The sequence below is a fragment of the Bombina bombina genome, chromosome 2 (assembly GCF_027579735.1).
Source record: "Bombina bombina isolate aBomBom1 chromosome 2, aBomBom1.pri, whole genome shotgun sequence".
NCBI lineage: Eukaryota > Metazoa > Chordata > Amphibia > Anura > Bombinatoridae > Bombina > Bombina bombina.
In genome coordinates this window covers 111,090,028-111,117,107 of record NC_069500.1, presented here as the reverse complement: position 1 = coordinate 111,117,107, position 27,080 = coordinate 111,090,028, and the positions used below count along the sequence as shown (strand labels likewise).

The 27,080-nt window shown below is 40.6% G+C and overlaps 1 protein-coding gene across 1 annotated transcript in view; it reads left to right on the top strand.

Moving 5' to 3' along the window:
• Positions 1-27,080, top strand: part of LIFR (LIF receptor subunit alpha) — a 185,572-nt gene that overhangs the window by 71,655 nt on the left and 86,837 nt on the right. Inside the window, 2 exon segments of the mRNA XM_053699675.1 lie at positions 12,406-12,551; positions 25,071-25,236. Coding sequence (XP_053555650.1) covers positions 12,406-12,551; positions 25,071-25,236 — 312 coding nt within the window.

Here is a 27,080-nt window from a genome sequence, read left to right as displayed (position 1 = left end):
TACTCTAAAACCCACCCAATCCCCCCTTATAAAAACCTAACACTACCCCCTTGAAGATCACCCTACCTTGAGCCGTCTTCACCCAGCCGGGCACAAGTGGACCTCCAGAAGGGCAGAAGTCTTCATCCGATCCGGGCAGAAGTCTTCATCCAGACGGCATCTTCTATCTTCATGCATCCGGAGCGGAGCGGGTCCATCTTCAATCCAGCCGACGCGGAGCATCCTCTTCAAACGAAGTCCAAGTGAAGAATGAAGGTTCCTTTAAATTACGTCATCCAAGATGGCGTCCCTTGAATTCCGATTGGCTGATGGAATTAAGGTAGGAAAAATCCTATTGGCTGATCCAATCAGCCAATAGGATTGAGCTTGCATTCTATTGCCAATCAGCCAATAGCATGCAACCTCAATCCTATTGGCTGATTGCATCAGCCAATAGGATTTTTCCTACCTTAATTCCGATTGGAATTCAAGGGACGCCATCTTGGATGACGTAATTTAAAGGAACCTTTATCCTTCGCTTGGACTTCGTTTGAAGAGGATGCTCCGCGTCGGCTGGATTGAAGATGGACCCACTCCGGATGGATGAATATAGAAGATGCCGTCTGGATGAAGACTTCTGCCACTTGGAGGACCTCTTCTGCCCGGATCGGATGAAGACTTCTGCCCCTCTGGAGGTCCACTTGTGCCCGGCTGGGTGAAGACGTTTCAAGGTAGGGTGATCTTCAAGGGGGTAGTGTTAGATTTTTTTTTAAGGGGGGGAGTGGGTGGGTTTTAGAGTAGGGTTGGGTGTGTGGGTGGTGTTTTAATGTTGGGGGGGTATTGTATTTTTTTTTCCAGGTAAAAGAGCTGATTACTTTGGGGCAGTGCCCCCAAAATGCCCTTTTAAGGGCTATTTGTAGTTTAGTATAGGGTAGGGCATTTTATTATTTTAGGGGGCTTTTTTATTTTATTAGGGGGATTAGGTGTAATTAGTTTAAAAAAATTGTAATTATTTTTTTATTTTCTGTAATTTAGTGTTTGTTGTTTTTCATACGTTTATTTAATTTAATTGTAGTTAGTTTATGTAATTAATTTAATTGTAGTGTTAGGTGTAATTGTAATTTAGGTTAGGATTTATTTTACAGGTAAATTTGTACTTATTTTAACTAGGTAGCTATTAAATAGTTAATAACTATTTAATAACTATTGTAACTAGTTAAAATAAATATAGTAAATAAAGTTTGACTGTAAAATAAATATAAACCCTAAGCTAGCTACAATGTAACTATTAGTTATATTGTAGCTATCTTAGGGTTTATTTTATAGGTAAGTATTTAGTTTTAAATAGGATTAATTTATTTAATTGTAGTAATTTTATTTAGTTTTATTTAAATTATATTTAAGTTAGGGGGGTTAGACTTAGGGTTTAGGGGTTAATAAATTTAATATAGTATCGGCGACGTTGGGGGCGGCAGATTAGGGGTTAATGTAGATAGGTGTCTGCGATTTTAGGGACGGCAGATTAGGGGTTAATAAAATTTAACTAGTGTTTGTGAGGCAGGAGTGCGGCGGTTTAGGGGTTAATATATTTATTACAGTGGCGGCGATGTCCGGTCGGCAGATTAGGGTTTAAGTGTTTCCGATGTGGGGGGGGGGGGGGCTCGGTTTAGGGGTTAATAGGTAGTTTATTGGTGTTAGTGTACTTTTGTAGCACTTTAGTTAAGAGTTTTATGTTACTGCGTTAGCCCATAAAACTCTTAACTACTGACTTTTAAATGCGGTAGGAGTCTTGACAGGAGATGGTCTACCGCTCACTTCTTTCAAGACTCGTAATACCGGCGTTGGGCAAGCCCCATTAAAAAGATAGGATATGCAATTGATGTAAGGGGATTTGCGGTAAGCTCTAGTCGCGGAAGAAAAGTGAGCGGTAGTCCCTCTCCTGCCAGACTCGTAATACCAGCGGGCGTTAAAAAGCAGCGTTGGGACCTCTAAACGCTGCTTGTTAAGGCTAACGCAAGACTCGTAATCTAGTTGTATGGAATTTAACATTTGCTGAATAAAGCTGAATTTTATATACTGGGGAAAAAAACGGTGAGTGCTGCATTGTCTTTGTGACTTTTTTACTCTGGATACATTTTTGCATATCCACCCTGGTGGATGTTGATGATGAAGTGAGTGCACCTCACTTGGATCTTTACTAACTATATATATATATATATATATATATATATATATATATATATATATATATATATATATATTTATATATATATATATATATATTTATATTTATTTATATATATATATTTATTTATATTTATTTATATATATTTATATATATATAATAATAATGTATATGTATATATGTGTGTGTCTGTGTCTCTGTCATTCTGTCTTTCTCGTAGTAACAGAGATTCTAGTGCAACAAATACTCAGTTTATTAGAATTATATTTTTAAATAACCTCTTATTTCTTTCATGTAATTAGCAAGAGTCCATGAGCTAGTGACGTATGGGATATACATTCCTACCAGGAGGGGCAAAGTTTCCCAAACCTCAAAATGCCTATAAATACACCCCTCACCACACCCACAAATCAGTTTTACAAACTTTGCCTCCGATGGAGGTGGTCAGATAGTACTTCCTTTAAGGATCCTTTAGATAGGAAGATTGAATCCTTTCTAAGAAAAGCTTACTTATGTTCAGGTAATCTTCTTAGACCTGCTATATCTTTAGCGGATGTTGCTGCAGCTTCAACTTTTTGGTTAGAAGCTTTAGCGCAACAAGTAACAGAGCATAATTCTCATAGCATTGTTAATCTTCTTCAACATGCTAATAATTTTATTTGTGATGCCATCTTAGATATCATTAGAGTTGATGTCAGGTATATGTCTCTAGCTATTTTAGCTAGAAGAGCTTTATGGCTTAAAACTTGGAATGCTGATATGTCTAAGTCAACTTTGCTTTCCCTTTCTTTCCAGGGTAATAAATTATTTGGTTCTCAGTTGGATTCTATTATCTCAACTGTTACTGGAGGGAAAGGAACTTTTTTACCACAGGATAAAAAGTCTAAAGGTAAATTTAGGTCTAATAATCGTTTTCGTTCCTTTCGTCACAATAAGGAACAAAAGCCTGATCCTTCACCCACAGGAGCGGTATCAGTTTGGAAACCATCTCCAGTTTGGAATAAATCCAAGCCTTTTAGAAAACCAAAGCCAGCTCCCAAGTCCACATGAAGGTGCGGCCCTCATTCCAGCTCAGCTGGTAGGGGGCAGATTACGATTTTTCAAAGAAATTTGGATCAATTCAATTCACAATCTTTGGATTCAGAACATTGTTTCAGAAGGGTACAGAATTGGCTTCAAGATAAGGCCTCCTGCAAAGAGATTTTTTCTTTCCCGTGTCCCAGTAAATCCAGCAAAGTCTCTAGCATTTCTGAAATGTGTTTCAGATCTAGAGTTGGCTGGAGTAATTATGCCAGTTCCAGTTCTGGAACAGGGGCTGGGGTTTTATTCAAATCTCTTCATTGTACCAAAGAAGGAGAATTCCTTCAGACCAGTTCTGGATCTAAAAATATTGAATCGTTATGTAAGGATACCAACATTCAAAATGGTAACTATAAGGACTATCCTGCCTTTTGTTCAGCAAGGGCATTATATGTCCACAATAGATTTACAGGATGCATATCTGCATATTCCGATTCATCCAGATCACTATCAGTTTCTGAGATTCTCTTTCCTAGACAAGCATTACCAGTTTGTGGCTCTGCCGTTTGGCCTAGCAACAGCTCCAAGAATTTTTACAAAGGTTCTCGGTGCCCTTCTGTCTGTAATCAGAGAACAGGGTATTGTGGATGGGCGGAATCCAGCTCCTGTCTAGTTTCTGCGGTTCATATCCCAGGTATAGACAATTGGGAAGCAGATTATCTCAGTCGCCAAACGTTACATCCGGGCGAATGGTCTCTTCACCCAGAGGTATTTCTTCAGATTGTTCAAATGTGGGGACTTCCAGAAATAGATCTGATGGCTTCTCATCTAAACAAGAAACTTCCCAGGTATCTGTCCAGATCCAGGGATCCTCAGGCGGAAGCAGTGGATGCATTGTCACTTCCTTGGAAGTATCATCCTGCCTATATCTTTCCGCCTCTAGTTCTTCTTCCAAGAGTAATCTCCAAGATTCTGAAGGAATGCTCGTTTGTTCTGCTGGTGGCTCCAGCATGGCCTCACAGGTTTTGGTATGCGGATCTTGTCCGGATGGCCTCTTGCCAACCGTGGACTCTTCCGGTAAGACCAGACCTTCTATCGCAAGGTCCTTTTTTCCATCAGGATCTCAAATCCTTAAATTTAAAGGTATGGAGATTGAACGCTTGATTCTTAGTCAAAGAGGTTTCTCTGACTCTGTGATTAATACTATGTTACAGGCTCGTAAATCTGTATCTAGGAAGATATATTATCGAGTCTGGAAGACTTACATTTCTTGGTGTCTTTCTCATCATTTTTCCTGGCATTCAGGATGGTTTGGATAAAGGTTTGTCTGCAAGTTCCTTGTAAGGACAAATCTCTGCTCTTTCTGTTCTTTTTCACAGAAAGATTGCTAATCTTCCTGATATTCGTTGTTTTGTACAAGCTTTGGTTCGTATAAAACCTGTCATTAAGTCAATTTCTCCTCCTTGGTGTTTGAATTTGGTTCTGGGGGCTCTTCAAGCTCCTCCGTTTGAACCTATGCATTCATTGGACATTAAATTACTTTCTTGGAAAGTTTTGTTCCTTTTGGCCATCTCTTCTGCTAGAAGAGTTTCTGAATTATCTGCTCTTTCTTGTGAGTCTCCTTTTCTGATTTTTCATCAGGATAAGGCGGTGTTGCGAACTTCTTTTAAATTTTTACCTAAGGTTGTGAATTCTAACAACGTTAGTAGAGAAATTGTGGTTCCTTCATTATGTCCTAATCCTAAGAATTCTAAGGAGAGATCATTGCATTCTTTGGATGTAGTTAGAGCTTTGAAATATTATGTTGAAGCTACTAAGAATTTCCGAAAGACTTCTAGTCTATTCGTTATTTTTTCCGGTTCTAGGAAAGGTCAGAAGGCCTCTGCCATTTCTTTGGCATCTTGGTTAAAATCTTTAATTCATCATGCTTATGTCGAGTCGGGTAAGACTCTGCCTCAAAGGATTACAGCTCATTCTACTAGGTCAGTTTCTACTTCCTGGACGTTTAGGAATGAAGCTTCGGTTGATCAGATTTGCAAAGCAGCAACTTGGTCTTCTTTGCATACTTTTACTAAATTCTACCATTTTGATGTGTTTTCTTCTTCTAAAGCAGTTTTTGGTAGAAAAGTACTTCAGGCAGCTGTTTCAGTTTGATTCTTCTGCTTATAATTTCAGTTTCTCCAACATAGGTGTGTCCGGTCCACGGCGTCATCCTTACTTGTGGGATATTCTCTTCCCCAACAGGAAATGGCAAAGAGCCCAGCAAAGCTGGTCACATGATCCCTCCTAGGCTCCGCCTACCCCAGTCATTCTCTTTGCCGTTGTACAGGCAACATCTCCACGGAGATGGCTTAGAGTTTTTTAGTGTTTAACTGTAGTTTTTCATTATTCAATCAAGAGTTTGTTATTTTCAAATAGTGCTGGTACGTACTATTTACTCAGAAACAGAAAAGAGATGAAGAATTCTGTTTGTATGAGGAAAATGATTTTAGCAACCGTAACTAAAATCCATGGCTGTTCCACACAGGACTGTTGAGAGCAATTAACTTCAGTTGGGGGAACAGTTTGCAGTCTCTTGCTGCTTGAGGTATGACACATTCTAACAAGACGATGTAATGCTGGAAGCTGTCATTTTCCCTATGGGATCCGGTAAGCCATGTTTATTACGATTGTAAATAAGGGCTTCACAAGGGCTTATTTAAACTGTAGACTTTTTCTGGGCTAAATCGATTGATTATTAACACATATTTAGCCTTGAGGAATCATTTTATCTGGGTATTTTGATATAATAATATCGGCAGGCACTGTTTTAGACACCTTATTCTTTAGGGGCTTTCCCAAAGCATAGGCAGAGTCTCATTTTCGCGCCGGTGTTGCGCACTTGTTTTTGAGAGGCATGGCATGCAGTCGCATGTGAGAGGAGCTCTGATACTTATAAAAGACTTCTGAAGGCGTCATTTGGTATCGTATTCCCCTTTGGGTTTGGTTGGGTCTCAGCAAAGCAGATACCAGGGACTGTAAAGGGGTTTAAAGCTTAAAACGGCTCCGGTTCCGTTATTTTAAGGGTTAAAGCTTCCAAAATTGGTGTGCAATATTTTCAAGGCTTTAAGACGCTGTGGTGAAAATTTGGTGAATTTTGAACAATTCCTTCATGTTTTTTCGCAATTGCAGTAATAAAGTGTGTTCAGTTTAAAATTTAAAGTGACAGTAACGGTTTTATTTTAAAACGTTTTTTGTACTTTCTGATCAAGTTTATGCCTGTTTAACATGTCTGAACTACCAGATAGACTGTGTTCTGAATGTGGGGAAGCCAGAATTCCTATTCATTTAAATAAATGTGATTTATGTGATAATGACAATGATGCCCAAGATGATTCCTCAAGTGAGGGGAGTAAGCATGGTACTGCATCATTCCCTCCTTCGTCTACACGAGTCTTGCCCACTCAGGAGGCCCCTAGTACATCTAGCGCGCCAATACTCCTTACTATGCAACAATTAACGGCTGTAATGGATAATTCTGTCAAAAACATTTTAGCCAAAATTAACCCTTGTCAGCGTAAGCGTGGCTGCTCTGTTTTAGTTACTGCAGAGCATGACGACGCTGATATTAATATCTCTGAAGGGCCCCTAACCCAATCTGAGGGGGCCAGGGAGGTTTTGTCTGAGGGAGAAATTACTGATTTAGGGAACATTTCTCAGCAGGCTGAATCTGATGTGATTACATTTAAATTTAAATTGGAACATCTCCGCATTTTGCTTAAGGAGGTATTATCCACTCTGGATGATTGTGAAAATTTAGTCATCCCAGAGAAACTATGTAAAATGGACAAGTTCCTAGAGGTGCCGGGGCTCCCAGAAGCTTTTCCTATACCCAAGCGGGTGGCGGACATTGTTAATAAAGAATGGGAAAGGCCCGGTATTCCTTTCGTCCCTCCCCCCATATTTAAAAAATTGTTTCCTATGGTCGACCCCAGAAAGGACTTATGGCAGTCAGTCCCCAAGGTCGAGGGAGCGGTTTCTACTTTAAACAAACGCACCACTATTCCCATAGAGGATAGTTGTGCTTTCAAAGATCCTATGGATAAAAAATTAGAAGGTTTGCTTAAAAAGATGTTTGTTCAGCAGGGTTACCTTCTACAACCCATTTCATGCATTGTCCCTGTCACTACTGCCGCATATTTCTGGTTTGATGAACTGCTTAAGGTGCTCGATAGTGACTCTCCTCCTTATGAGGAGATTATGGACAGAATCAATGCTCTCAAATTGGCTAATTCTTTCACTCTAGACGCCTCTTTGCAATTGGCTAAGTTAGCGGCTAAGAACTCTGGGTTTGCTATTGTGGCGCGCAGAGCGCTTTGGTTGAAATCTTGGTCGGCTGATGCGTCTTCCAAGAACAAGCTACTAAACATTCCTTTCAAGGGGAAAACGCTGTTTGGTCCTGACTTGAAAGAGATTATCTCTGATATCACTGGGGGTAAGGGCCACGCCCTTCCTCAGGATCGGCCCTTCAAGGCAAAAAATAGACCTAATTTTCGTCCCTTTCGTAAAAACGGACCAGCCCAAGGTGCTACGTCCTCTAAGCAAGAGGGTAATACTTCTCAGGCCAAGCCAGCTTGGAGACCAATGCAAGGCTGGAACAAGGGAAAGCAGGCCAAGAAACCTGCCACTGCTACCAAGACAGCATGAAATATTGGCCCCCGATCCGGGACCGGATCTGGTGGGGGGCAGACTCTCTCTCTTCGCTCAGGCTTGGGCAAGAGATGTTCTGGATCCTTGGGCGCTAGAAATAGTCTCCCAGGGTTATCTTCTGGAATTCAAGGGACTTCCCCCAAGGGGGAGGTTCCACAGGTCGCAGTTGTCTTCAGACCACATAAAAAGACAGGCGTTCTTACATTGTGTAGAAGACCTGTTAAAAATGGGAGTGATTCATCCTGTTCCATTAAGAGAACAAGGGATGGGGTTCTACTCCAATCTGTTCATAGTTCCCAAAAAAGAGGGAACGTTCAGACCAATCCTAGATCTCAAGATCTTAAACAAATTTCTCAAGGTCCCATCGTTCAAGATGGAAACCATTCGAACTATCCTTCCTTCCATCCAGGAAGGTCAATTCATGACCACGGTGGATTTAAAGGATGCGTATCTACATATTCCTATCCACAAGGAACATCATCGGTTCCTAAGGTTTGCATTCCTGGACAAACATTACCAGTTCGTGGCGCTTCCTTTCGGATTAGCCACTGCTCCAAGGATTTTCACAAAGGTACTAGGGTCCCTTCTAGCGGTGCTAAGACCAAGGGGCATTGCAGTAGTACCTTACCTGGACGACATTCTGATTCAAGCGTCGTCCCTTCCTCAAGCAAAGGCTCACACGGACATTGTCCTGGCCTTTCTCAGATCTCACGGCTGGAAAGTGAACGTGGAAAAGAGTTCTCTATCCCCGTCAACAAGGGTTCCCTTCTTGGGAACAATTATAGACTCCTTAGAAATGAGGATCTTTCTAACAGAGGCCAGAAAAACAAAGCTTCTGGACTCTTGTCGGATACTTCATTCCGTTCCTCTTCCTTCCATAGCTCAGTGCATGGAAGTGATCGGGTTGATGGTGGCGGCGATGGACATAGTTCCTTTTGCGCGCATTCATCTAAGACCATTACAACTGTGCATGCTCAGTCAGTGGAATGGGGACTATACAGACTTGTCTCCGAAGATACAAGTAAATCAGAGAACCAGAGACTCACTCCGTTGGTGGCTGTCCCTGGACAATCTGTCTCAAGGGATGATGTTCCACAGACCAGAGTGGGTCATTGTCACGACCGACGCCAGTCTGATAGGCTGGGGCGCGGTCTGGGGATCCCTGAAAGCTCAGGGTCTTTGGTCTCGGGAAGAATCTCTTCTACCGATAAATATTCTGGAACTGAGAGCGATATTCAATGCTCTCCAGGCCTGGCCCCAGCTTGCGAGGACCAGGTTCATACGGTTTCAATCAGACAACATGACGACTGTTGCGTACATCAACCATCAGGGGGGAACAAGGAGTTCCCTAGCGATGGAAGAAGTAACCAAAATTATTCTTTGGGCGGAGTCTCACTCCTGCCACCTGTCTGCTATCCACATCCCAGGAGTGGAAAATTGGGAAGCGGATTTTCTGAGTCGGCAGACATTGCATCCGGGGGAGTGGGAACTCCATCCGGAAATCTTTGCCCAAGTCACTCACCTGTGGGGCATTCCAGACATGGATCTGATGGCCTCTCGTCAGAACTTCAAAGTTCCTTGCTACGGGGCCAGATCCAGGGATCCCAAGGCGGCTCTAGTGGATGCACTAGTAGCACCTTGGACCTTCAAACTAGCTTATGTGTTCCCGCCATTTCCTCTCATCCCCAGGCTGATAGCCAGGATCAAGCAGGAGAGGGCGTCGGTGATCTTGATAGCTCCTGCGTGGCCACGCAGGACTTGGTATGCAGATCTGGTGAATATGTCATCGGCTCCACCTTGGAAGCTACCTTTGAGACGAGACCTTCTTGTTCAGGGTCCGTTCGAACATCCGAATCTGGTTTCACTCCAGCTGACTGCTTGGAGATTGAACGCTTGATTTTATCGAAGCGAGGATTCTCAGATTCTGTTATCGATACTCTTGTTCAGGCCAGAAAGCCTGTGACTAGAAAGATTTACCATAAAATTTGGAAAAAATATATCTGTTGGTGTGAATCTAAAGGATTCCCTTGGGACAAGGTTAAGATTCCTAGGATTCTATCCTTCCTTCAAGAAGGATTGGAAAAAGGATTATCTGCAAGTTCCCTGAAGGGACAGATTTCTGCCTTGTCGGTATTACTTCACAAAAAGCTGGCAGCTGTGCCAGATGTTCAAGCCTTTGTTCAGGCTCTGGTTAGAATCAAGCCTGTTTACAAACCTTTGACTCCTCCTTGGAGTCTCAATTTAGTTCTTTCAGTTCTTCAGGGGGTTCCGTTTGAACCCTTACATTCCGTTGATATTAAGTTATTATCTTGGAAAGTTTTGTTTTTAGTTGCGATTTCTTCTGCTAGAAGAGTCTCAGAATTATCTGCTCTGCAGTGTTCTCCTCCTTATCTGGTGTTCCATGCAGATAAGGTGGTTTTACGTACTAAACCTGGTTTTCTTCCAAAAGTTGTTTCTAACAAAAACATTAACCAGGAGATTATCGTACCTTCTCTGTGTCCAAAACCAGTTTCAAAGAAGGAACGTTTGTTGCACAATTTGGATGTTGTTCGCGCTCTAAAATTCTATTTAGATGCTACAAAGGATTTTAGACAAACATCTTCCTTGTTTGTTGTTTATTCAGGTAAAAGGAGAGGTCAAAAAGCAACTTCTACCTCTCTCTCTTTTTGGATTAAAAGCATCATCAGATTGGCTTACGAGACTGCCGGACGGCAGCCTCCCGAAAGAATCACAGCTCATTCCACTAGGGCTGTGGCTTCCACATGGGCCTTCAAGAACGAGGCTTCTGTTGATCAGATATGTAGGGCAGCGACTTGGTCTTCACTGCACACTTTTACCAAATTTTACAAGTTTGATACTTTTGCTTCTTCTGAGGCTATTTTTGGGAGAAAGGTTTTGCAAGCCGTGGTGCCTTCCATTTAGGTGACCTGATTTGCTCCCTCCCTTCATCCGTGTCCTAAAGCTTTGGTATTGGTTCCCACAAGTAAGGATGACGCCGTGGACCGGACACACCTATGTTGGAGAAAACAGAATTTATGTTTACCTGATAAATTTCTTTCTCCAACGGTGTGTCCGGTCCACGGCCCGCCCTGGTTTTTTTTAATCAGGTCTGATATTTTATTTTCTTTAACTACAGTCACCACGGTACCATATGGTTTCTCCTATGCAAATATTCCTCCTTAACGTCGGTCGAATGACTGGGGTAGGCGGAGCCTAGGAGGGATCATGTGACCAGCTTTGCTGGGCTCTTTGCCATTTCCTGTTGGGGAAGAGAATATCCCACAAGTAAGGATGACGCCGTGGACCGGACACACCGTTGGAGAAAGAAATTTATCAGGTAAACATAAATTCTGTTTTTTTTCATTATAAGATTTAAACTTTATTTTGGGTGTGGATTATTTTCAGCGGAATTGGCTGTCTTTATTTTATCCCTCCCTCTCTAGTGACTCTTGCGTGGAAGATCCACATCTTGGGTAGTCATTATCCCATACGTCACTAGCTCATGGACTCTTGCTAATTACATGAAAGAAAACATAATTTATGTAAGAACTTACCTGATAAATTCATTTCTTTTATATTAGCAAGAGTCCATGAGGCCCACCCTTTTTGTGGTGGTTATGATTTTTTTTGTATAAAGCACAATTATTCCAATTCCTTATTTTTTATGCTTTTGCACTTTTTTCTTATCACCCCACTTCTTGGCTATGCGTTAAACTGATTTGTGGGTGTGGTGAGGGGTGTATTTATAGGCATTTTGAGGTTTGGGAAACTTTGCCCCTCCTGGTAGGAATGTATATCCCATACGTCACTAGCTCATGGACTCTTGCTAATATGAAAGAAATGAATTTATCAGGTAAGTTCTTACATAAATTATGTTTTTGCTATGTGTTTATTTCATACATATACAAGGGTGGAAAATTATCACTTTTGTATACTAGTCCGGGGTTATAGGCTACGAGTCAACTCACTATTAAAGATAAGAAAAAGTCAGTTTTACTCCGGCTGGAATTTTTCTTTCTCATCTGCTGCAATTTCTTATTCTTTCGGGACTAGTGGAAATTTCAAACCCTATATGTAGCATTGTCTAACAACTGTTTTGTCATTTTTTTACTTTTTTGAATGTGGCAGCCTTTTAGTATATTTTTATAGTAAATAATAGTAGGATTTATGCACACTTATAGCTTTCTAGGTTATGTGAAAACTGTTTCCATGCACACAACCCATCGAGTATACAGAGGCATCTTTGCGTGCTTCACTAGCTATCGTGCATAAGATATAACTTTCTACCAGAAATATATATATATATATATATATATATATATATATATATATATATATATATATATATATTGCATAATGTCTTAAATTTGAAATGCACTATTGTACACATTATTAATACTTCACTTATGTAATTATGGAATCTTTAATTTTATTTACGACAACTCTCTAAAGCCATGTATTTTAATAACCTCTGTTTGTATAAAGCTTTCAGGCCTTTTTTAATATTATGTGTTTTTATTTTAATATTGCAGTATATCCGAAGTCTCCGGAGAATATAAACGTACAGGATGTCACTCCGAGAGAAGTTTCAATCTCCTTCTATTTGTCGGGGAAATTTGCCTCAATAAAACTTTCCTGTGAAGTTGAAATCGGAAAAGCAGCAGAAGAAATAGAAATGGTAAATAAATAAGAAATAAGCTTGGTCTTTCCCATCATAGTTTAATATACATTGTAATAACCAGTTTAATTCACTTTATACAATATAGGTAAAACATAAGTCATTTAATGTAATTTAAAAATAAGATATATATTTTTTTTGATGACTTTTTTTTTTTCTTTTTCTTTTTTAAAAACATCTAAATAACCCTCTTTTTGTTCTCTTAACACATTTAACCCACTTCTGATACCACAGTACCATTTTATGCAAACCTATAAAGGGCCAGATTACAAGTGGAGTGGTGTTTAATGCTCCCGCTAAAGTGCTAACGTCGGGTAGCGCTCATATTAAGTTGAAAGTTAAACAATTTTAGCCGGGAGGAACGCTAACCTGATGCGTGTAAAAAGCCGAACTTAGAATATCATGCGCGATAACGTACTCCCCCATAGAAGTTAATGGAATGGAAAGAAACACCCTACCCGCGCAGAGACACAATCACATATTCTCAAGTGCGCTAACCCGACATGAAAATATGAATATTTCACATATTCACATAACAAAATATGTTCTATTTATTCATAGATATTTCTAAATATATCTGATGGTATTTTGGCACAATATATCTCTCTGCAAATAATTATATATATATATATATATATATATATATATATATATAAAACAAAGGAAAAAATGAATCCTCCCTCAAGGTCAGCCACCTGGGTGTGCAGCAACGCTAATAACAAGCCCCAAAACAAAGTTGCACTCTCAGGATATTTTCACAGCAAATAGTCAGTTTTATTGGATGACGTTTCAGAGATGTAAACTCTTTCATCAGATCAAAAGTGTACATACATAGTGTGAATCACAGAATAAATTGCGTAACCAAAATACGTGTCATAACAGATTCTCACCTACCCCCTCTCAAAAATTTGCGCCTGTGTGTGTCCTGGAACGCATCTGCGTTCCACCAAACCAGAAGTTGCAGGACATAAACTTCCGGTTTCGCCAATATAGACAGAAATGCTCAGAATTAACAAAATACATTTGGCATTATATGTGACTATGTAACCAGATATAAATTAACACAATCAAATCTCATCCTAACAACTTGTAAATAAGCCCCAAGTCCTATGTGCATATACAACAGAAAATCATCAAACTGGAAGTTCTAGTGATGTCACTTCCGGTATCGTCAAAACATACAAAAGCAGTGATTATTATAAAAATAGTGCAAATGAGTGTAATACTAATCCTCAAGATTACAATCATCTAAGTACACAGCATTTGTCAATATAAACAATTTTGTGTCATGTTAAACAAATTGTGAACAACCTTTAAGGTGTTACCATGGCAACACAACAAACCAAGTGTATTACATACTCATGTGTCTTGTGAAAAACATATTCAAAGATCCAACATAATGTCATATTTCTCTGTATTTCATGAAAATACCAAACCTAGGCATATATGGTCCCCATACTCTATACCAGGTACTGATCCATATTATAGATTCATGATCCAGGTTTAGAATATCCAAGAGACATAGCCTTATCACTACTACATTACAAATATAAAAATACTGTTGGTAAATCGCCACACATACAGTGGATATAAAAAGTCTACACCACCCCTGTTAAAATGTCAGGTTTCTGTGATGTAAATAAATGAGACAAAGATAATTTCAGAACCTTTCCACTTTTAATGTGACTTATAAACTGTACAACTCAATTGAAAAACAAACTAAAATATTTTAGAAGGAGGTAAGTAAACAAAAAAAAATATATATAACATGTATGTATCTGTGTTCAGAATTAATCAATCACATTCAAAATCATGTTAAATAGGAGTCCGTACACACCTGCCATCATTTAAAGTGCCTCTGATTAACCCCAAATAAAGTTCAGCTGTTCTAGTAGGTCTTTCCTGACATTTTCTTAGTTGAATCCTACAGCAAAAGCCAGGTTCCGCAGAGATCTCCCTAAGCATCAGAGGGATCTCATTGTTAAAAGGTATCAGTCAGGAGAAGGGTACAAAAGAATTTCCAAGGCATTAGATATACCATGGAACACAGTGAAGACAGTCATCATCAAGTGGAGAAAATATGGTGCAACAGTGACATTACCAAGAACTGGACGTCCCTCCAAAATGGATGAAAAGATAAGAAGAAAACTGGTCTGGGATGCTGCCAAGAGGTCTACAGCAATATTAAAGGAGCTGCAGGAATATCTGGCAAGTACTGGCTGTGTGGTACATGTGACAACAATCTCCCGTATTCTTCATATGTCTGGGCTACGGGGTAGAGTGGCAAGACGGAAGTCTTTTCTTACCAAGAAAAACATCCAAGCATGGCTAAATTTTGCAAAAACACATCTGAAGTCTCCCAAAAGCATGTGTGAAAAGGTCCAGAACACAGAATGTTGCAGTCTTGAATGTGAAAGAACTTTTATTAAGTAAACAGCAACGTTTCAAGCTAAAAAAGCAATGCACATACAGTTTATAGCAATGCTAATTAAAACAAGGACCAATAGGAACACACATTTCAAGATTGAAAGCATTCTTTAACAATATTCCCCAACCGTTGAATGTTGGATCACAAGTTACTAGCAGTGACACTTTGGATGTGGCAATGTTTGGATTGCGCAACGAAAGCAATTTTACTCCACCTTGCACGAACTCTGGTGTTGAGACTTTCATTAAGGTTGTTGAGAACCAATTTAGGGCCTTAATTAATAAAAATCACAGCAAGAAACATGGCTTTATCATGTGTAATTTAACTAATGAAGAGAAATGTGTACTAGCTGATTTGCAGAATGATGTAACCATTACGATCAAAGATGCTGATAAAGGCGGGGCAGTGGTTGTCTGGGATACCAATATGTATATTACTGAAGCTTTACGTCAATTAAATGATACATCTGTATACACTAAATTGTCAGGTGACCCTACCCTTAAGATACATACTCAGTTGATAGGTCTGCTAGACCATGCTTTTCATCATGGTATCATTAGTAAAAAAAACTATATGACTTCCTGCTGATTCGGCACCCTATTGTACCAGCATTTTGTTTAACACCAAAAATACATAAAGACCCTGTTAACCCACCGGGGCGCCGGTATTGGCTATATTATGAACAATGCAGCCAAATTCATGGATAAAGTTTTGGCTCCCCTGGTATAAAAAGGCAAATCGTATATTAGGGATACCAATGATTTTTTGGCTAAAATAAAACAAGTCAGAGGTTTTGATGATAACACTGTGCTTGCCACATGGGATGTATGTAGTTTATATACTGTTATCCCGCATAATGTGGGTATTGACTGTATTCGGAAACAACTTGATGCATGTGGCAACTACAATAGATCCCAGATAGGTTTTATGATTGACCTATTGGTAAACCAAAGAATGGTACTTTCCATTGCCTGGGAGGCCCCCATTGTAACAGTGTCATGAAAGGGGGTGAAATCTGTCACCCCTACTCTGGTTGTAAATTCAAAATACCGGGTTTTTACACCTGTAATTCATCTTATGTTGTATACGCCCTTAAGTGCCCATGTGGGATGTTATATATAGGTGAGACCACCCAAAGGATAAGGGACCGTATAGGGCAACATAAATCCACTATCAGAAATATAGGTACTAAGGTACTTCCTGTGCCAGCCCATTTTTTGGAGATGGGACATCAAGTTAATCAACTCCGTTTTATGGTGTTAGATCAAATTAAAAGAAAACCCAGGGGGGGTGATAGACATAAAGAGCTCCTATATAAAGAGGCTAAGTGGAAACTTGATGCACTCTATCCTAAGGGTATGAATAGGGAATTTGACCTTAACCCATTATTATGATTAAAACCCATTTAGTTATTTCCTGTATATTTACCTCCATATGTCTGTTATCTTTAAGATGGCTGTGTTTCTATGTATGCTTCCTCTATGGTTATGTTTTTAATCTAGGCCTTTTAGGATCCTCAATATGGCAACATAGGGTTAATAATGTTAGTGTTACTTTGTAAAAAAAAAAAAAAAAACTTTTTGTAACCCCGCCTTTCATGTGTGTTCGTATTGGTCCTTGTTTTAATTAGCATTGCTATAAACTGTTTGTATGTGCATTGCTTTTTTTAGCTTGACAAAGGGGCAGAAGCCCCGAAACGTTGCTGTTTACTTAATAAAAGTTCTTTTACATTCAAGAGTGCAACATTCTGTGTTCTGGATATTTACTTTGAGCTTATGGGATTTGGCTCTTTATGTTTGCACCTACCATGTTATTTTTGGACATTTGATGAGAGCAGGTGTGCTGGTCCTACCTTTGTGCTGCTAATGTGTGAAAAGGTGTCATGATCTGATGAAACCAAGGTTGAACTTTTTGGCCATATTTCCAAAAGATATGTTTGGCGCAAAAACAACACTGCATATCACCAAAAGAACACCATACCCACAGTGAAGTATGGCGGTGGCAGCATTATGCTTTGGGGCTGTTTTTCGTCAGCTGGAACTGGGGCCTTAGTCAAGGTAGAGGGAATTATGAACAGTTCCAAATACCAGTCAATATTGGCACAAAACCTTCAGGCTTCTGCTAGAAAGCTGATCATGAAGAGGAACTTCATCTTTCATTATGACAATGACCCAAAGCATACATCCAAATCAACAAAGGAATGGCTTCACCAGAAGAAGATTAAAGTTTTTGAATGGCCCAGCCAGAGCCCAGACCTGAATCCGATCGAAAATCTGTGGCGTGATCTGAAGAGGGCTGTGCACAGGAGATGCCCTTGCAATCTGACAGATTTGGAGTGTTTTTGCAAGGAAAAGTGGGCAAATCTTGCCAAGTCAAAATGTGCCATGCTGATAGATTCATACCCAAAAAGACTGAGCGCTGTAATAAAATCAAAAGATGCTTCAACAAAGTCTTAGTTTATTGGTGTGCACACTTATGCAACCATATTATTATTTTAGTTTTTTATTTTTACTTCCCTCCACCTAAAAGATTTCAGTTTGTTTTTCAATTGAGTTGTACAGTTTATAGGTCACATTAAAGGTGGAAAAAGTTCTAAAATTATTTATCTTTGTCTCATTTTTTTACATCACAGAAACCTGACATTTTAACAGGGGTGTGTAGACTTTTCTCCAACATAGGTGTGTCCGGTCCACGGCGTCATCCTTACTTGTGGGATATTCTCTTCCCCAACAGGAAATGGCAAAGAGCCCAGCAAAGCTGGTCACATGATCCCTCCTAGGCTCCGCCTACCCCAGTCATTCTCTTTGCCGTTGTACAGGCAACATCTCCACGGAGATGGCTTAGAGTTTTTTAGTGTTTAACTGTAGTTTTTCATTATTCAATCAAGAGTTTGTTATTTTCAAATAGTGCTGGTACGTACTATTTACTCAGAAACAGAAAAGAGATGAAGAATTCTGTTTGTATGAGGAAAATGATTTTAGCAACCGTAACTAAAATCCATGGCTGTTCCACACAGGACTGTTGAGAGCAATTAACTTCAGTTGGGGGAACAGTTTGCAGTCCCTTGCTGCTTGAGGTATGACACATTCTAACAAGACGATGTAATGCTGGAAGCTGTCATTTTCCCTATGGGATCCGGTAAGCCATGTTTATTACGATTGTAAATAAGGGCTTCACAAGGGCTTATTTAAACTGTAGACTTTTTCTGGGCTAAATCGATTGATTATTAACACATATTTAGCCTTGAGGAATCATTTTATCTGGGTATTTTGATATAATAATATCGGCAGGCACTGTTTTAGACACCTTATTCTTTAGGGGCTTTCCCAAAGCATAGGCAGAGTCTCATTTTCGCGCCGGTGTTGCGCACTTGTTTTTGAGAGGCATGGCATGCAGTCGCATGTGAGAGGAGCTCTGATACTTATAAAGGACTTCTGAAGGCGTCATTTGGTATCGTATTCCCCTTTGGGTTTGGTTGGGTCTCAGCAAAGCAGATACCAGGGACTGTAAAGGGGTTTAAAGCTTAAAACGGCTCCGGTTCCGTTATTTTAAGGGTTAAAGCTTCCAAAATTGGTGTGCAATATTTTCAAGGCTTTAAGACGCTGTGGTGAAAATTTGGTGAATTTTGAACAATTCCTTCATGTTTTTTCGCAATTGCAGTAATAAAGTGTGTTCAGTTTAAAATTTAAAGTGACAGTAACGGTTTTATTTTAAAACGTTTTTTGTACTTTCTGATCAAGTTTATGCCTGTTTAACATGTCTGAACTACCAGATAGACTGTGTTCTGAATGTGGGGAAGCCAGAATTCCTATTCATTTAAATAAATGTGATTTATGTGATAATGACAATGATGCCCAAGATGATTCCTCAAGTGAGGGGAGTAAGCATGGTACTGCATCATTCCCTCCTTCGTCTACACGAGTCTTGCCCACTCAGGAGGCCCCTAGTACATCTAGCGCGCCAATACTCCTTACTATGCAACAATTAACGGCTGTAATGGATAATTCTGTCAAAAACATTTTAGCCAAAATTAACCCTTGTCAGCGTAAGCGTGGCTGCTCTGTTTTAGTTACTGAAGAGCATGACGACGCTGATATTAATATCTCTGAAGGGCCCCTAACCCAATCTGAGGGGGCCAGGGAGGTTTTGTCTGAGGGAGAAATTACTGATTTAGGGAACATTTCTCAGCAGGCTGAATCTGATGTGATTACATTTAAATTTAAATTGGAACATCTCCGCATTTTGCTTAAGGAGGTATTATCCACTCTGGATGATTGTGAAAATTTAGTCATCCCAGAGAAACTATGTAAAATGGACAAGTTCCTAGAGGTGCCGGGGCTCCCAGAAGCTTTTCCTATACCCAAGCGGGTGGCGGACATTGTTAATAAAGAATGGGAAAGGCCCGGTATTCCTTTCGTCCCTCCCCCCATATTTAAAAAATTGTTTCCTATGGTCGACCCCAGAAAGGACTTATGGCAGTCAGTCCCCAAGGTCGAGGGAGCGGTTTCTACTTTAAACAAACGCACCACTATTCCCATAGAGGATAGTTGTGCTTTCAAAGATCCTATGGATAAAAAATTAGAAGGTTTGCTTAAAAAGATGTTTGTTCAGCAGGGTTACCTTCTACAACCCATTTCATGCATTGTCCCCTGTCACTACTGCCGCATATTTCTGGTTTGATGAACTGCTTAAGGTGCTCGATAGTGACTCTCCTCCTTATGAGGAGATTATGGACAGAATCAATGCTCTCAAATTGGCTAATTCTTTCACTCTAGACGCCTCTTTGCAATTGGCTAAGTTAGCGGCTAAGAACTCTGGGTTTGCTATTGTGGCGCGCAGAGCGCTTTGGTTGAAATCTTGGTCGGCTGATGCGTCTTCCAAGAACAAGCTACTAAACATTCCTTTCAAGGGGAAAACGCTGTTTGGTCCTGACTTGAAAGAGATTATCTCTGATATCACTGGGGGTAAGGGCCACGCCCTTCCTCAGGATCGGCCCTTCAAGGCAAAAAATAGACCTAATTTTCGTCCTTTTCGTAAAAACGGACCAGCCCAAGGTGCTACGTCCTCTAAGCAAGAGGGTAATACTTCTCAGGCCAAGCCAGCTTGGAGACCAATGCAAGGCTGGAACAAGGGAAAGCAGGCCAAGAAACCTGCCACTGCTACCAAGACAGCATGAAATATTGGCCCCCGATCCGGGACCGGATCTGGTGGGGGGCAGACTCTCTCTTTTCGCTCAGGCTTGGGCAAGAGATGTTCTGGATCCTTGGGCGCTAGAAATAGTCTCCCAGGGTTATCTTCTGGAATTCAAGGGACTTCCCCCAAGGGGGAGGTTCCACAGGTCGCAGTTGTCTTCAGACCACATAAAAAGACAGGCGTTCTTACATTGTGTAGAAGACCTGTTAAAAATGGGAGTGATTCATCCTGTTCCATTAAGAGAACAAGGGATGGGGTTCTACTCCAATCTGTTCATAGTTCCCAAAAAAGAGGGAACGTTCAGACCAATCCTAGATCTCAAGATCTTAAACAAATTTCTCAAGGTCCCATCGTTCAAGATGGAAACCATTCGAACTATCCTTCCTTCCATCCAGGAAGGTCAATTCATGACCACGGTGGATTTAAAGGATGCGTATCTACATATTCCTATCCACAAGGAACATCATCGGTTCCTAAGGTTTGCATTCCTGGACAAACATTACCAGTTCGTGGCGCTTCCTTTCGGATTAGCCACTGCTCCAAGGATTTTCACAAAGGTACTAGGGTCCCTTCTAGCGGTGCTAAGACCAAGGGGCATTGCAGTAGTACCTTACCTGGACGACATTCTGATTCAAGCGTCGTCCCTTCCTCAAGCAAAGGCTCACACGGACATTGTCCTGGCCTTTCTCAGATCTCACGGCTGGAAAGTGAACGTGGAAAAGAGTTCTCTATCCCCGTCAACAAGGGTTCCCTTCTTGGGAACAATTATAGACTCCTTAGAAATGAGGATCTTTCTAACAGAGGCCAGAAAAACAAAGCTTCTGGACTCTTGTCGGATACTTCATTCCGTTCCTCTTCCTTCCATAGCTCAGTGCATGGAAGTGATCGGGTTGATGGTGGCGGCGATGGACATAGTTCCTTTTGCGCGCATTCATCTAAGACCATTACAACTGTGCATGCTCAGTCAGTGGAATGGGGACTATACAGACTTGTCTCCGAAGATACAAGTAAATCAGAGAACCAGAGACTCACTCCGTTGGTGGCTGTCCCTGGACAATCTGTCTCAAGGGATGATGTTCCACAGACCAGAGTGGGTCATTGTCACGACCGACGCCAGTCTGATAGGCTGGGGCGCGGTCTGGGGATCCCTGAAAGCTCAGGGTCTTTGGTCTCGGGAAGAATCTCTTCTACCGATAAATATTCTGGAACTGAGAGCGATATTCAATGCTCTCCAGGCCTGGCCCCAGCTTGCGAGGACCAGGTTCATACGGTTTCAATCAGACAACATGACGACTGTTGCGTACATCAACCATCAGGGGGGAACAAGGAGTTCCCTAGCGATGGAAGAAGTAACCAAAATTATTCTTTGGGCGGAGTCTCACTCCTGCCACCTGTCTGCTATCCACATCCCAGGAGTGGAAAATTGGGAAGCGGATTTTCTGAGTCGGCAGACATTGCATCCGGGGGAGTGGGAACTCCATCCGGAAATCTTTGCCCAAGTCACTCACCTGTGGGGCATTCCAGACATGGATCTGATGGCCTCTCGTCAGAACTTCAAAGTTCCTTGCTACGGGGCCAGATCCAGGGATCCCAAGGCGGCTCTAGTGGATGCACTAGTAGCACCTTGGACCTTCAAACTCGCTTATGTGTTCCCGCCATTTCCTCTCATCCCCAGGCTGATAGCCAGGATCAAGCAGGAGAGGGCGTCGGTGATCTTGATAGCTCCTGCGTGGCCACGCAGGACTTGGTATGCAGATCTGGTGAATATGTCATCGGCTCCACCTTGGAAGCTACCTTTGAGACGAGACCTTCTTGTTCAGGGTCCGTTCGAACATCCGAATCTGGTTTCACTCCAGCTGACTGCTTGGAGATTGAACGCTTGATTTTATCGAAGCGAGGATTCTCAGATTCTGTTATCGATACTCTTGTTCAGGCCAGAAAGCCTGTGACTAGAAAGATTTACCATAAAATTTGGAAAAAATATATCTGTTGGTGTGAATCTAAAGGATTCCCTTGGGACAAGGTTAAGATTCCTAGGATTCTATCCTTCCTTCAAGAAGGATTGGAAAAAGGATTATCTGCAAGTTCCCTGAAGGGACAGATTTCTGCCTTGTCGGTATTACTTCACAAAAAGCTGGCAGCTGTGCCAGATGTTCAAGCCTTTGTTCAGGCTCTGGTTAGAATCAAGCCTGTTTACAAACCTTTGACTCCTCCTTGGAGTCTCAATTTAGTTCTTTCAGTTCTTCAGGGGGTTCCGTTTGAACCCTTACATTCCGTTGATATTAAGTTATTATCTTGGAAAGTTTTGTTTTTAGTTGCGATTTCTTCTGCTAGAAGAGTCTCAGAATTATCTGCTCTGCAGTGTTCTCCTCCTTATCTGGTGTTCCATGCAGATAAGGTGGTTTTACGTACTAAACCTGGTTTTCTTCCAAAAGTTGTTTCTAACAAAAACATTAACCAGGAGATTATCGTACCTTCTCTGTGTCCAAAACCAGTTTCAAAGAAGGAACGTTTGTTGCACAATTTGGATGTTGTTCGCGCTCTAAAATTCTATTTAGATGCTACAAAGGATTTTAGACAAACATCTTCCTTGTTTGTTGTTTATTCAGGTAAATGGAGAGGTCAAAAAGCAACTTCTACCTCTCTCTCTTTTTGGATTAAAAGCATCATCAGATTGGCTTACGAGACTGCCGGACGGCAGCCTCCCGAAAGAATCACAGCTCATTCCACTAGGGCTGTGGCTTCCACATGGGCCTTCAAGAACGAGGCTTCTGTTGATCAGATATGTAGGGCAGCGACTTGGTCTTCACTGCACACTTTTACCAAATTTTACAAGTTTGATACTTTTGCTTCTTCTGAGGCTATTTTTGGGAGAAAGGTTTTGCAAGCCGTGGTGCCTTCCATTTAGGTGACCTGATTTGCTCCCTCCCTTCATCCGTGTCCTAAAGCTTTGGTATTGGTTCCCACAAGTAAGGATGACGCCGTGGACCGGACACACCTATGTTGGAGAAAACAGAATTTATGTTTACCTGATAAATTTCTTTCTCCAACGGTGTGTCCGGTCCACGGCCCGCCCTGGTTTTTTTAATCAGGTCTGATATTTTATTTTCTTTAACTACAGTCACCACGGTACCATATGGTTTCTCCTATGCAAATATTCCTCCTTAACGTCGGTCGAATGACTGGGGTAGGCGGAGCCTAGGAGGGATCATGTGACCAGCTTTGCTGGGCTCTTTGCCATTTCCTGTTGGGGAAGAGAATATCCCACAAGTAAGGATGACGCCGTGGACCGGACACACCGTTGGAGAAAGAAATTTATCAGGTAAACATAAATTCTGTTTTTATATCCACACTTGTCTTCAACTTATCCATTCAGATAAGCTCCATATATCACACATCATAAGCATACCATCTTTACATTTCCACTTCTTTACTTGAGATATGGGTTAACTGTAGACAATAAACACTGTCCCAACAGATCCTTTCAACTTGTATATGATGTTGGTCTCTTATCAACCACTGCCAGCCAGTCACGCATGTTGTACCCCACAGATTTCAAACATAAGGGTATCATCTGGTAAGAGGGTGAATAATAATGCTAGGTATTGTGGGCAACTGTGAGTAACCCGCCTGTCGATATCCTCCACTGGACAATGTCCCTCCTAAGATATAAATAAGTGAGCCAACGGCACCCACCGAGTGTTGCTGACCCACTAATATCATCAGGCACCACCCTAACTATATGCACCCCAGGTATGTAACCGATTATAATAACCCTTTGAAATCCGGTACATAGTTTATACCCCCCCCCCCCCGGGTAGATGGTGCCTAGACGATAGATCCATTGTGCGCCTCTGGTCAGTAGGAGTCTGTCCTGGTCACCACCTCGGTCCATTTTCTGCACATGATCAATCAGAGTATATCTAATTCAAGAGACTGCATTATTCTTCTCAGCACAGGGCAAGACGAAGGGTACCCTCCGAGAATGAATGGCCAATCACTGACTGGCGATTCGCCAGTCATTACTTAAAGGCTCCTCGGATCAACCAGTGGCATGGCACTGTGCTGAGAAGAATCATGCAGTCTTTTCAATTATATATACTCTGATTGATCATGTGCCAAAACTGGAACCGATATTGACACTTTGGGCCCGATTTGGACATTCCATTTACTTGTGTTGCCAACGGTTTAGACATTAATGGTTGTGTGTTGAATTATTTTGAGGGGACATCAAATTTACATTGTTGTACAGGCTGTACACTCACTACTTTACATTGTAGCAAAGTGTTATTTCTTCAGTGTTGTCATATGAAAAGATATAGAAAAATATTTACAAAAATGTGAGGGGTGTACTCACTTTTGTGAGATACTGTATGTATCTCTATGTTAAAGCCATTTCCCTGCCTTTTTTTTTTCTCTTAACACCTGAGACCTCATGTCGTTGAGGCCTTATAACTTTTTTTGCGCAATGTTTTTTTTAATAATTTTTTATTAGTGTTATTATGAGTGTTAAATGTACATTGTAATATTTTTTTGTTTTGTGAAACAGTTAACCAGAGCTCGGAGGATGCGGTAATCATTCTTGTGTAAATTGTGATTGTGGTCAACCAATCTCGTGTACTTTTCAACTTGTAATACGAGCGGTGAAACTGGAACACGCAGACACCCATGATAGACCCCTTTTCACTTGACCGTAACTGTTAACGCGCCGCTCGTAATCTGGCCCAAAATAAGCAGGCATTAGTCAGATCTAAAGGAAATCTATTATCAATAAAAAATATATATATATATATATATATATATATATATATATATATATATATTTAATTATGATGCACATTTCACTTTTGTTTGCTGGGTAGGTTTATTCTTGGCTAAAATATTTATTTTGTTTGCAGCAAAGATTTAACTTATCTGGTCTGGACTATGGAAATTACAACGCAAGTATTGTCCGGCTACATCCATTTAAGGGGTATGAGTTTCGTGTGCGCTGTGTTGCTTTAGACCATTTTTGGAAGTGGAGTGAATGGACTGCTTGGAAAAAGCACACAACATTAGCCGCAGGTAATGTTCAATCACAGTACAATTAAAGTACTGTTTTGTGTTCTGGAAATTTCTGCTAATTAAAAAATAAAATAAAAAAATTAAAAAAATAATTGTCAGAGTAGTAAGAAATTTGGCTTTTTCTTATCTTTAACATTGAACAGGTTCCCTAAAAATCCAGAATAGCATTTTTAATTTTTTTTTATGGACCCACACTTTCAATCTTATTTCTTCTATAAACCTATGAACCTTTTTATAGTTGCTTAGTTACATGAAACCCAAAAATGTTTCTTATATTATCTAATCTGCTTAATTCTCTTGGTATCTTTTGTTGAAAAGGCCTACATAGGCTCAGAAACTTGGAGCAAGCTGCTGATTGGTGGCTGAAATTGTATGCTTATTTTAATCCGCTTCCAAATGTGTTCAGCTAGCTCCCAGGAGTGAATTGCAGCTTCTTCAATAAAGAGATTTCAAGAGAATGAAGCAAAATTGATAATAGAGGTAAATCATAAAATCTGTCTAAATCATACAAAAAAAATCATTTGGGTTTCATGTCCCTTTGACGGACCACTTAATATAATCCTAACATTTAATTTCAAACATGCATTTGATTTTTATTATTTTTTTCTTTGACAAATATCAGTCTTTCCATTAATTTCTCTGACCACAGTATCACATGGCAACCATCAGCCAATCACACACTTCTATGTAAATGTGATAAAAAAACAAATACAAATTATTTTGCATTATTGTTTTAAATAGATTTATCTCCATTTCAGTTGTTACAAATCTTCCTTGTGCTTGTGACCTCAAAGAGAAAAGTAAAAATCTACCATAGTGTAAAACTATATTGATATGATAGAAATATCCCACTTGGTATTGTACTCGCATAAGTTAGAGGTACTTTAGCTCTATGATGAGCTCTCAGTACAAATGGATCCAAATCCGTAACTTGAAAGGGTTCCTATTTTATGAATGTTACAAAGTTACATAAAATGTCAAAGTTCTGGGGCGTGTGTAGGCAGCGATCCAACATGGACGCATAAGCTGAAGCTGGATATGAACACTTCACTATTCTGCCACATATCTGTGATATACAACAGCATCCATTTTGTCCAAGTAGAGATTTATCTGATATATTCCCCTGAGGGGATTGATATAGAAAATTGCTGTATATATGACTGTCTAGCTCAGCTCCAGACTGGTGAGATTCTAAGCAGCGGCAGCCTGCACGACTGAGATTGTAACACCCTCTCCCGCTAACTCGGGGTTGTGCAGTCCTGAAATGGCTATGTATAAGGAGGAAGCCCTATCATCTATCCAAGCCTGTTTAAGAGAGCTTCAGTTTAAGATGCAAACCATGCATGACGATCTTATAACACTTTTGAGAACTACTACGCAACACCAAGAGACACCGGACGGTAACGCAAATGGAGCCGCCATCTTGCTGAAGCACAGTGAACATCTGTTTCTTTTACAAAGATATGACGAGTCCACGGATTTCATCCTTACTTGTGGGATATTAACCTCCTGCTAACAGGAAGTGGCAAAGAACACCACAGCAGAGCTGTATATATAGCCCTTCACTTCCCCTCCACCTCCAGTCATTCTCTTTGCCTGTGTTATACTAGGAAGACATGGTAAAGTGAGGTGTTAGTTTTAGTTTCTTCAATCAAGAAGTTTTTTATTTTAAATGGTACCGGTGCGTACTATTTCCCTCAGGGGGATATGGAAGAAGATTTCTGCCCTGAGGTTTGATGAGCTTAGCATTTGTAACTAAGATCTACGCTGGTTCCCACAAGACTTCTGAAGGTAACCATGAGACATCTTCAGTGTGGAGACCGGTTTCATACTACAAGCAGCAT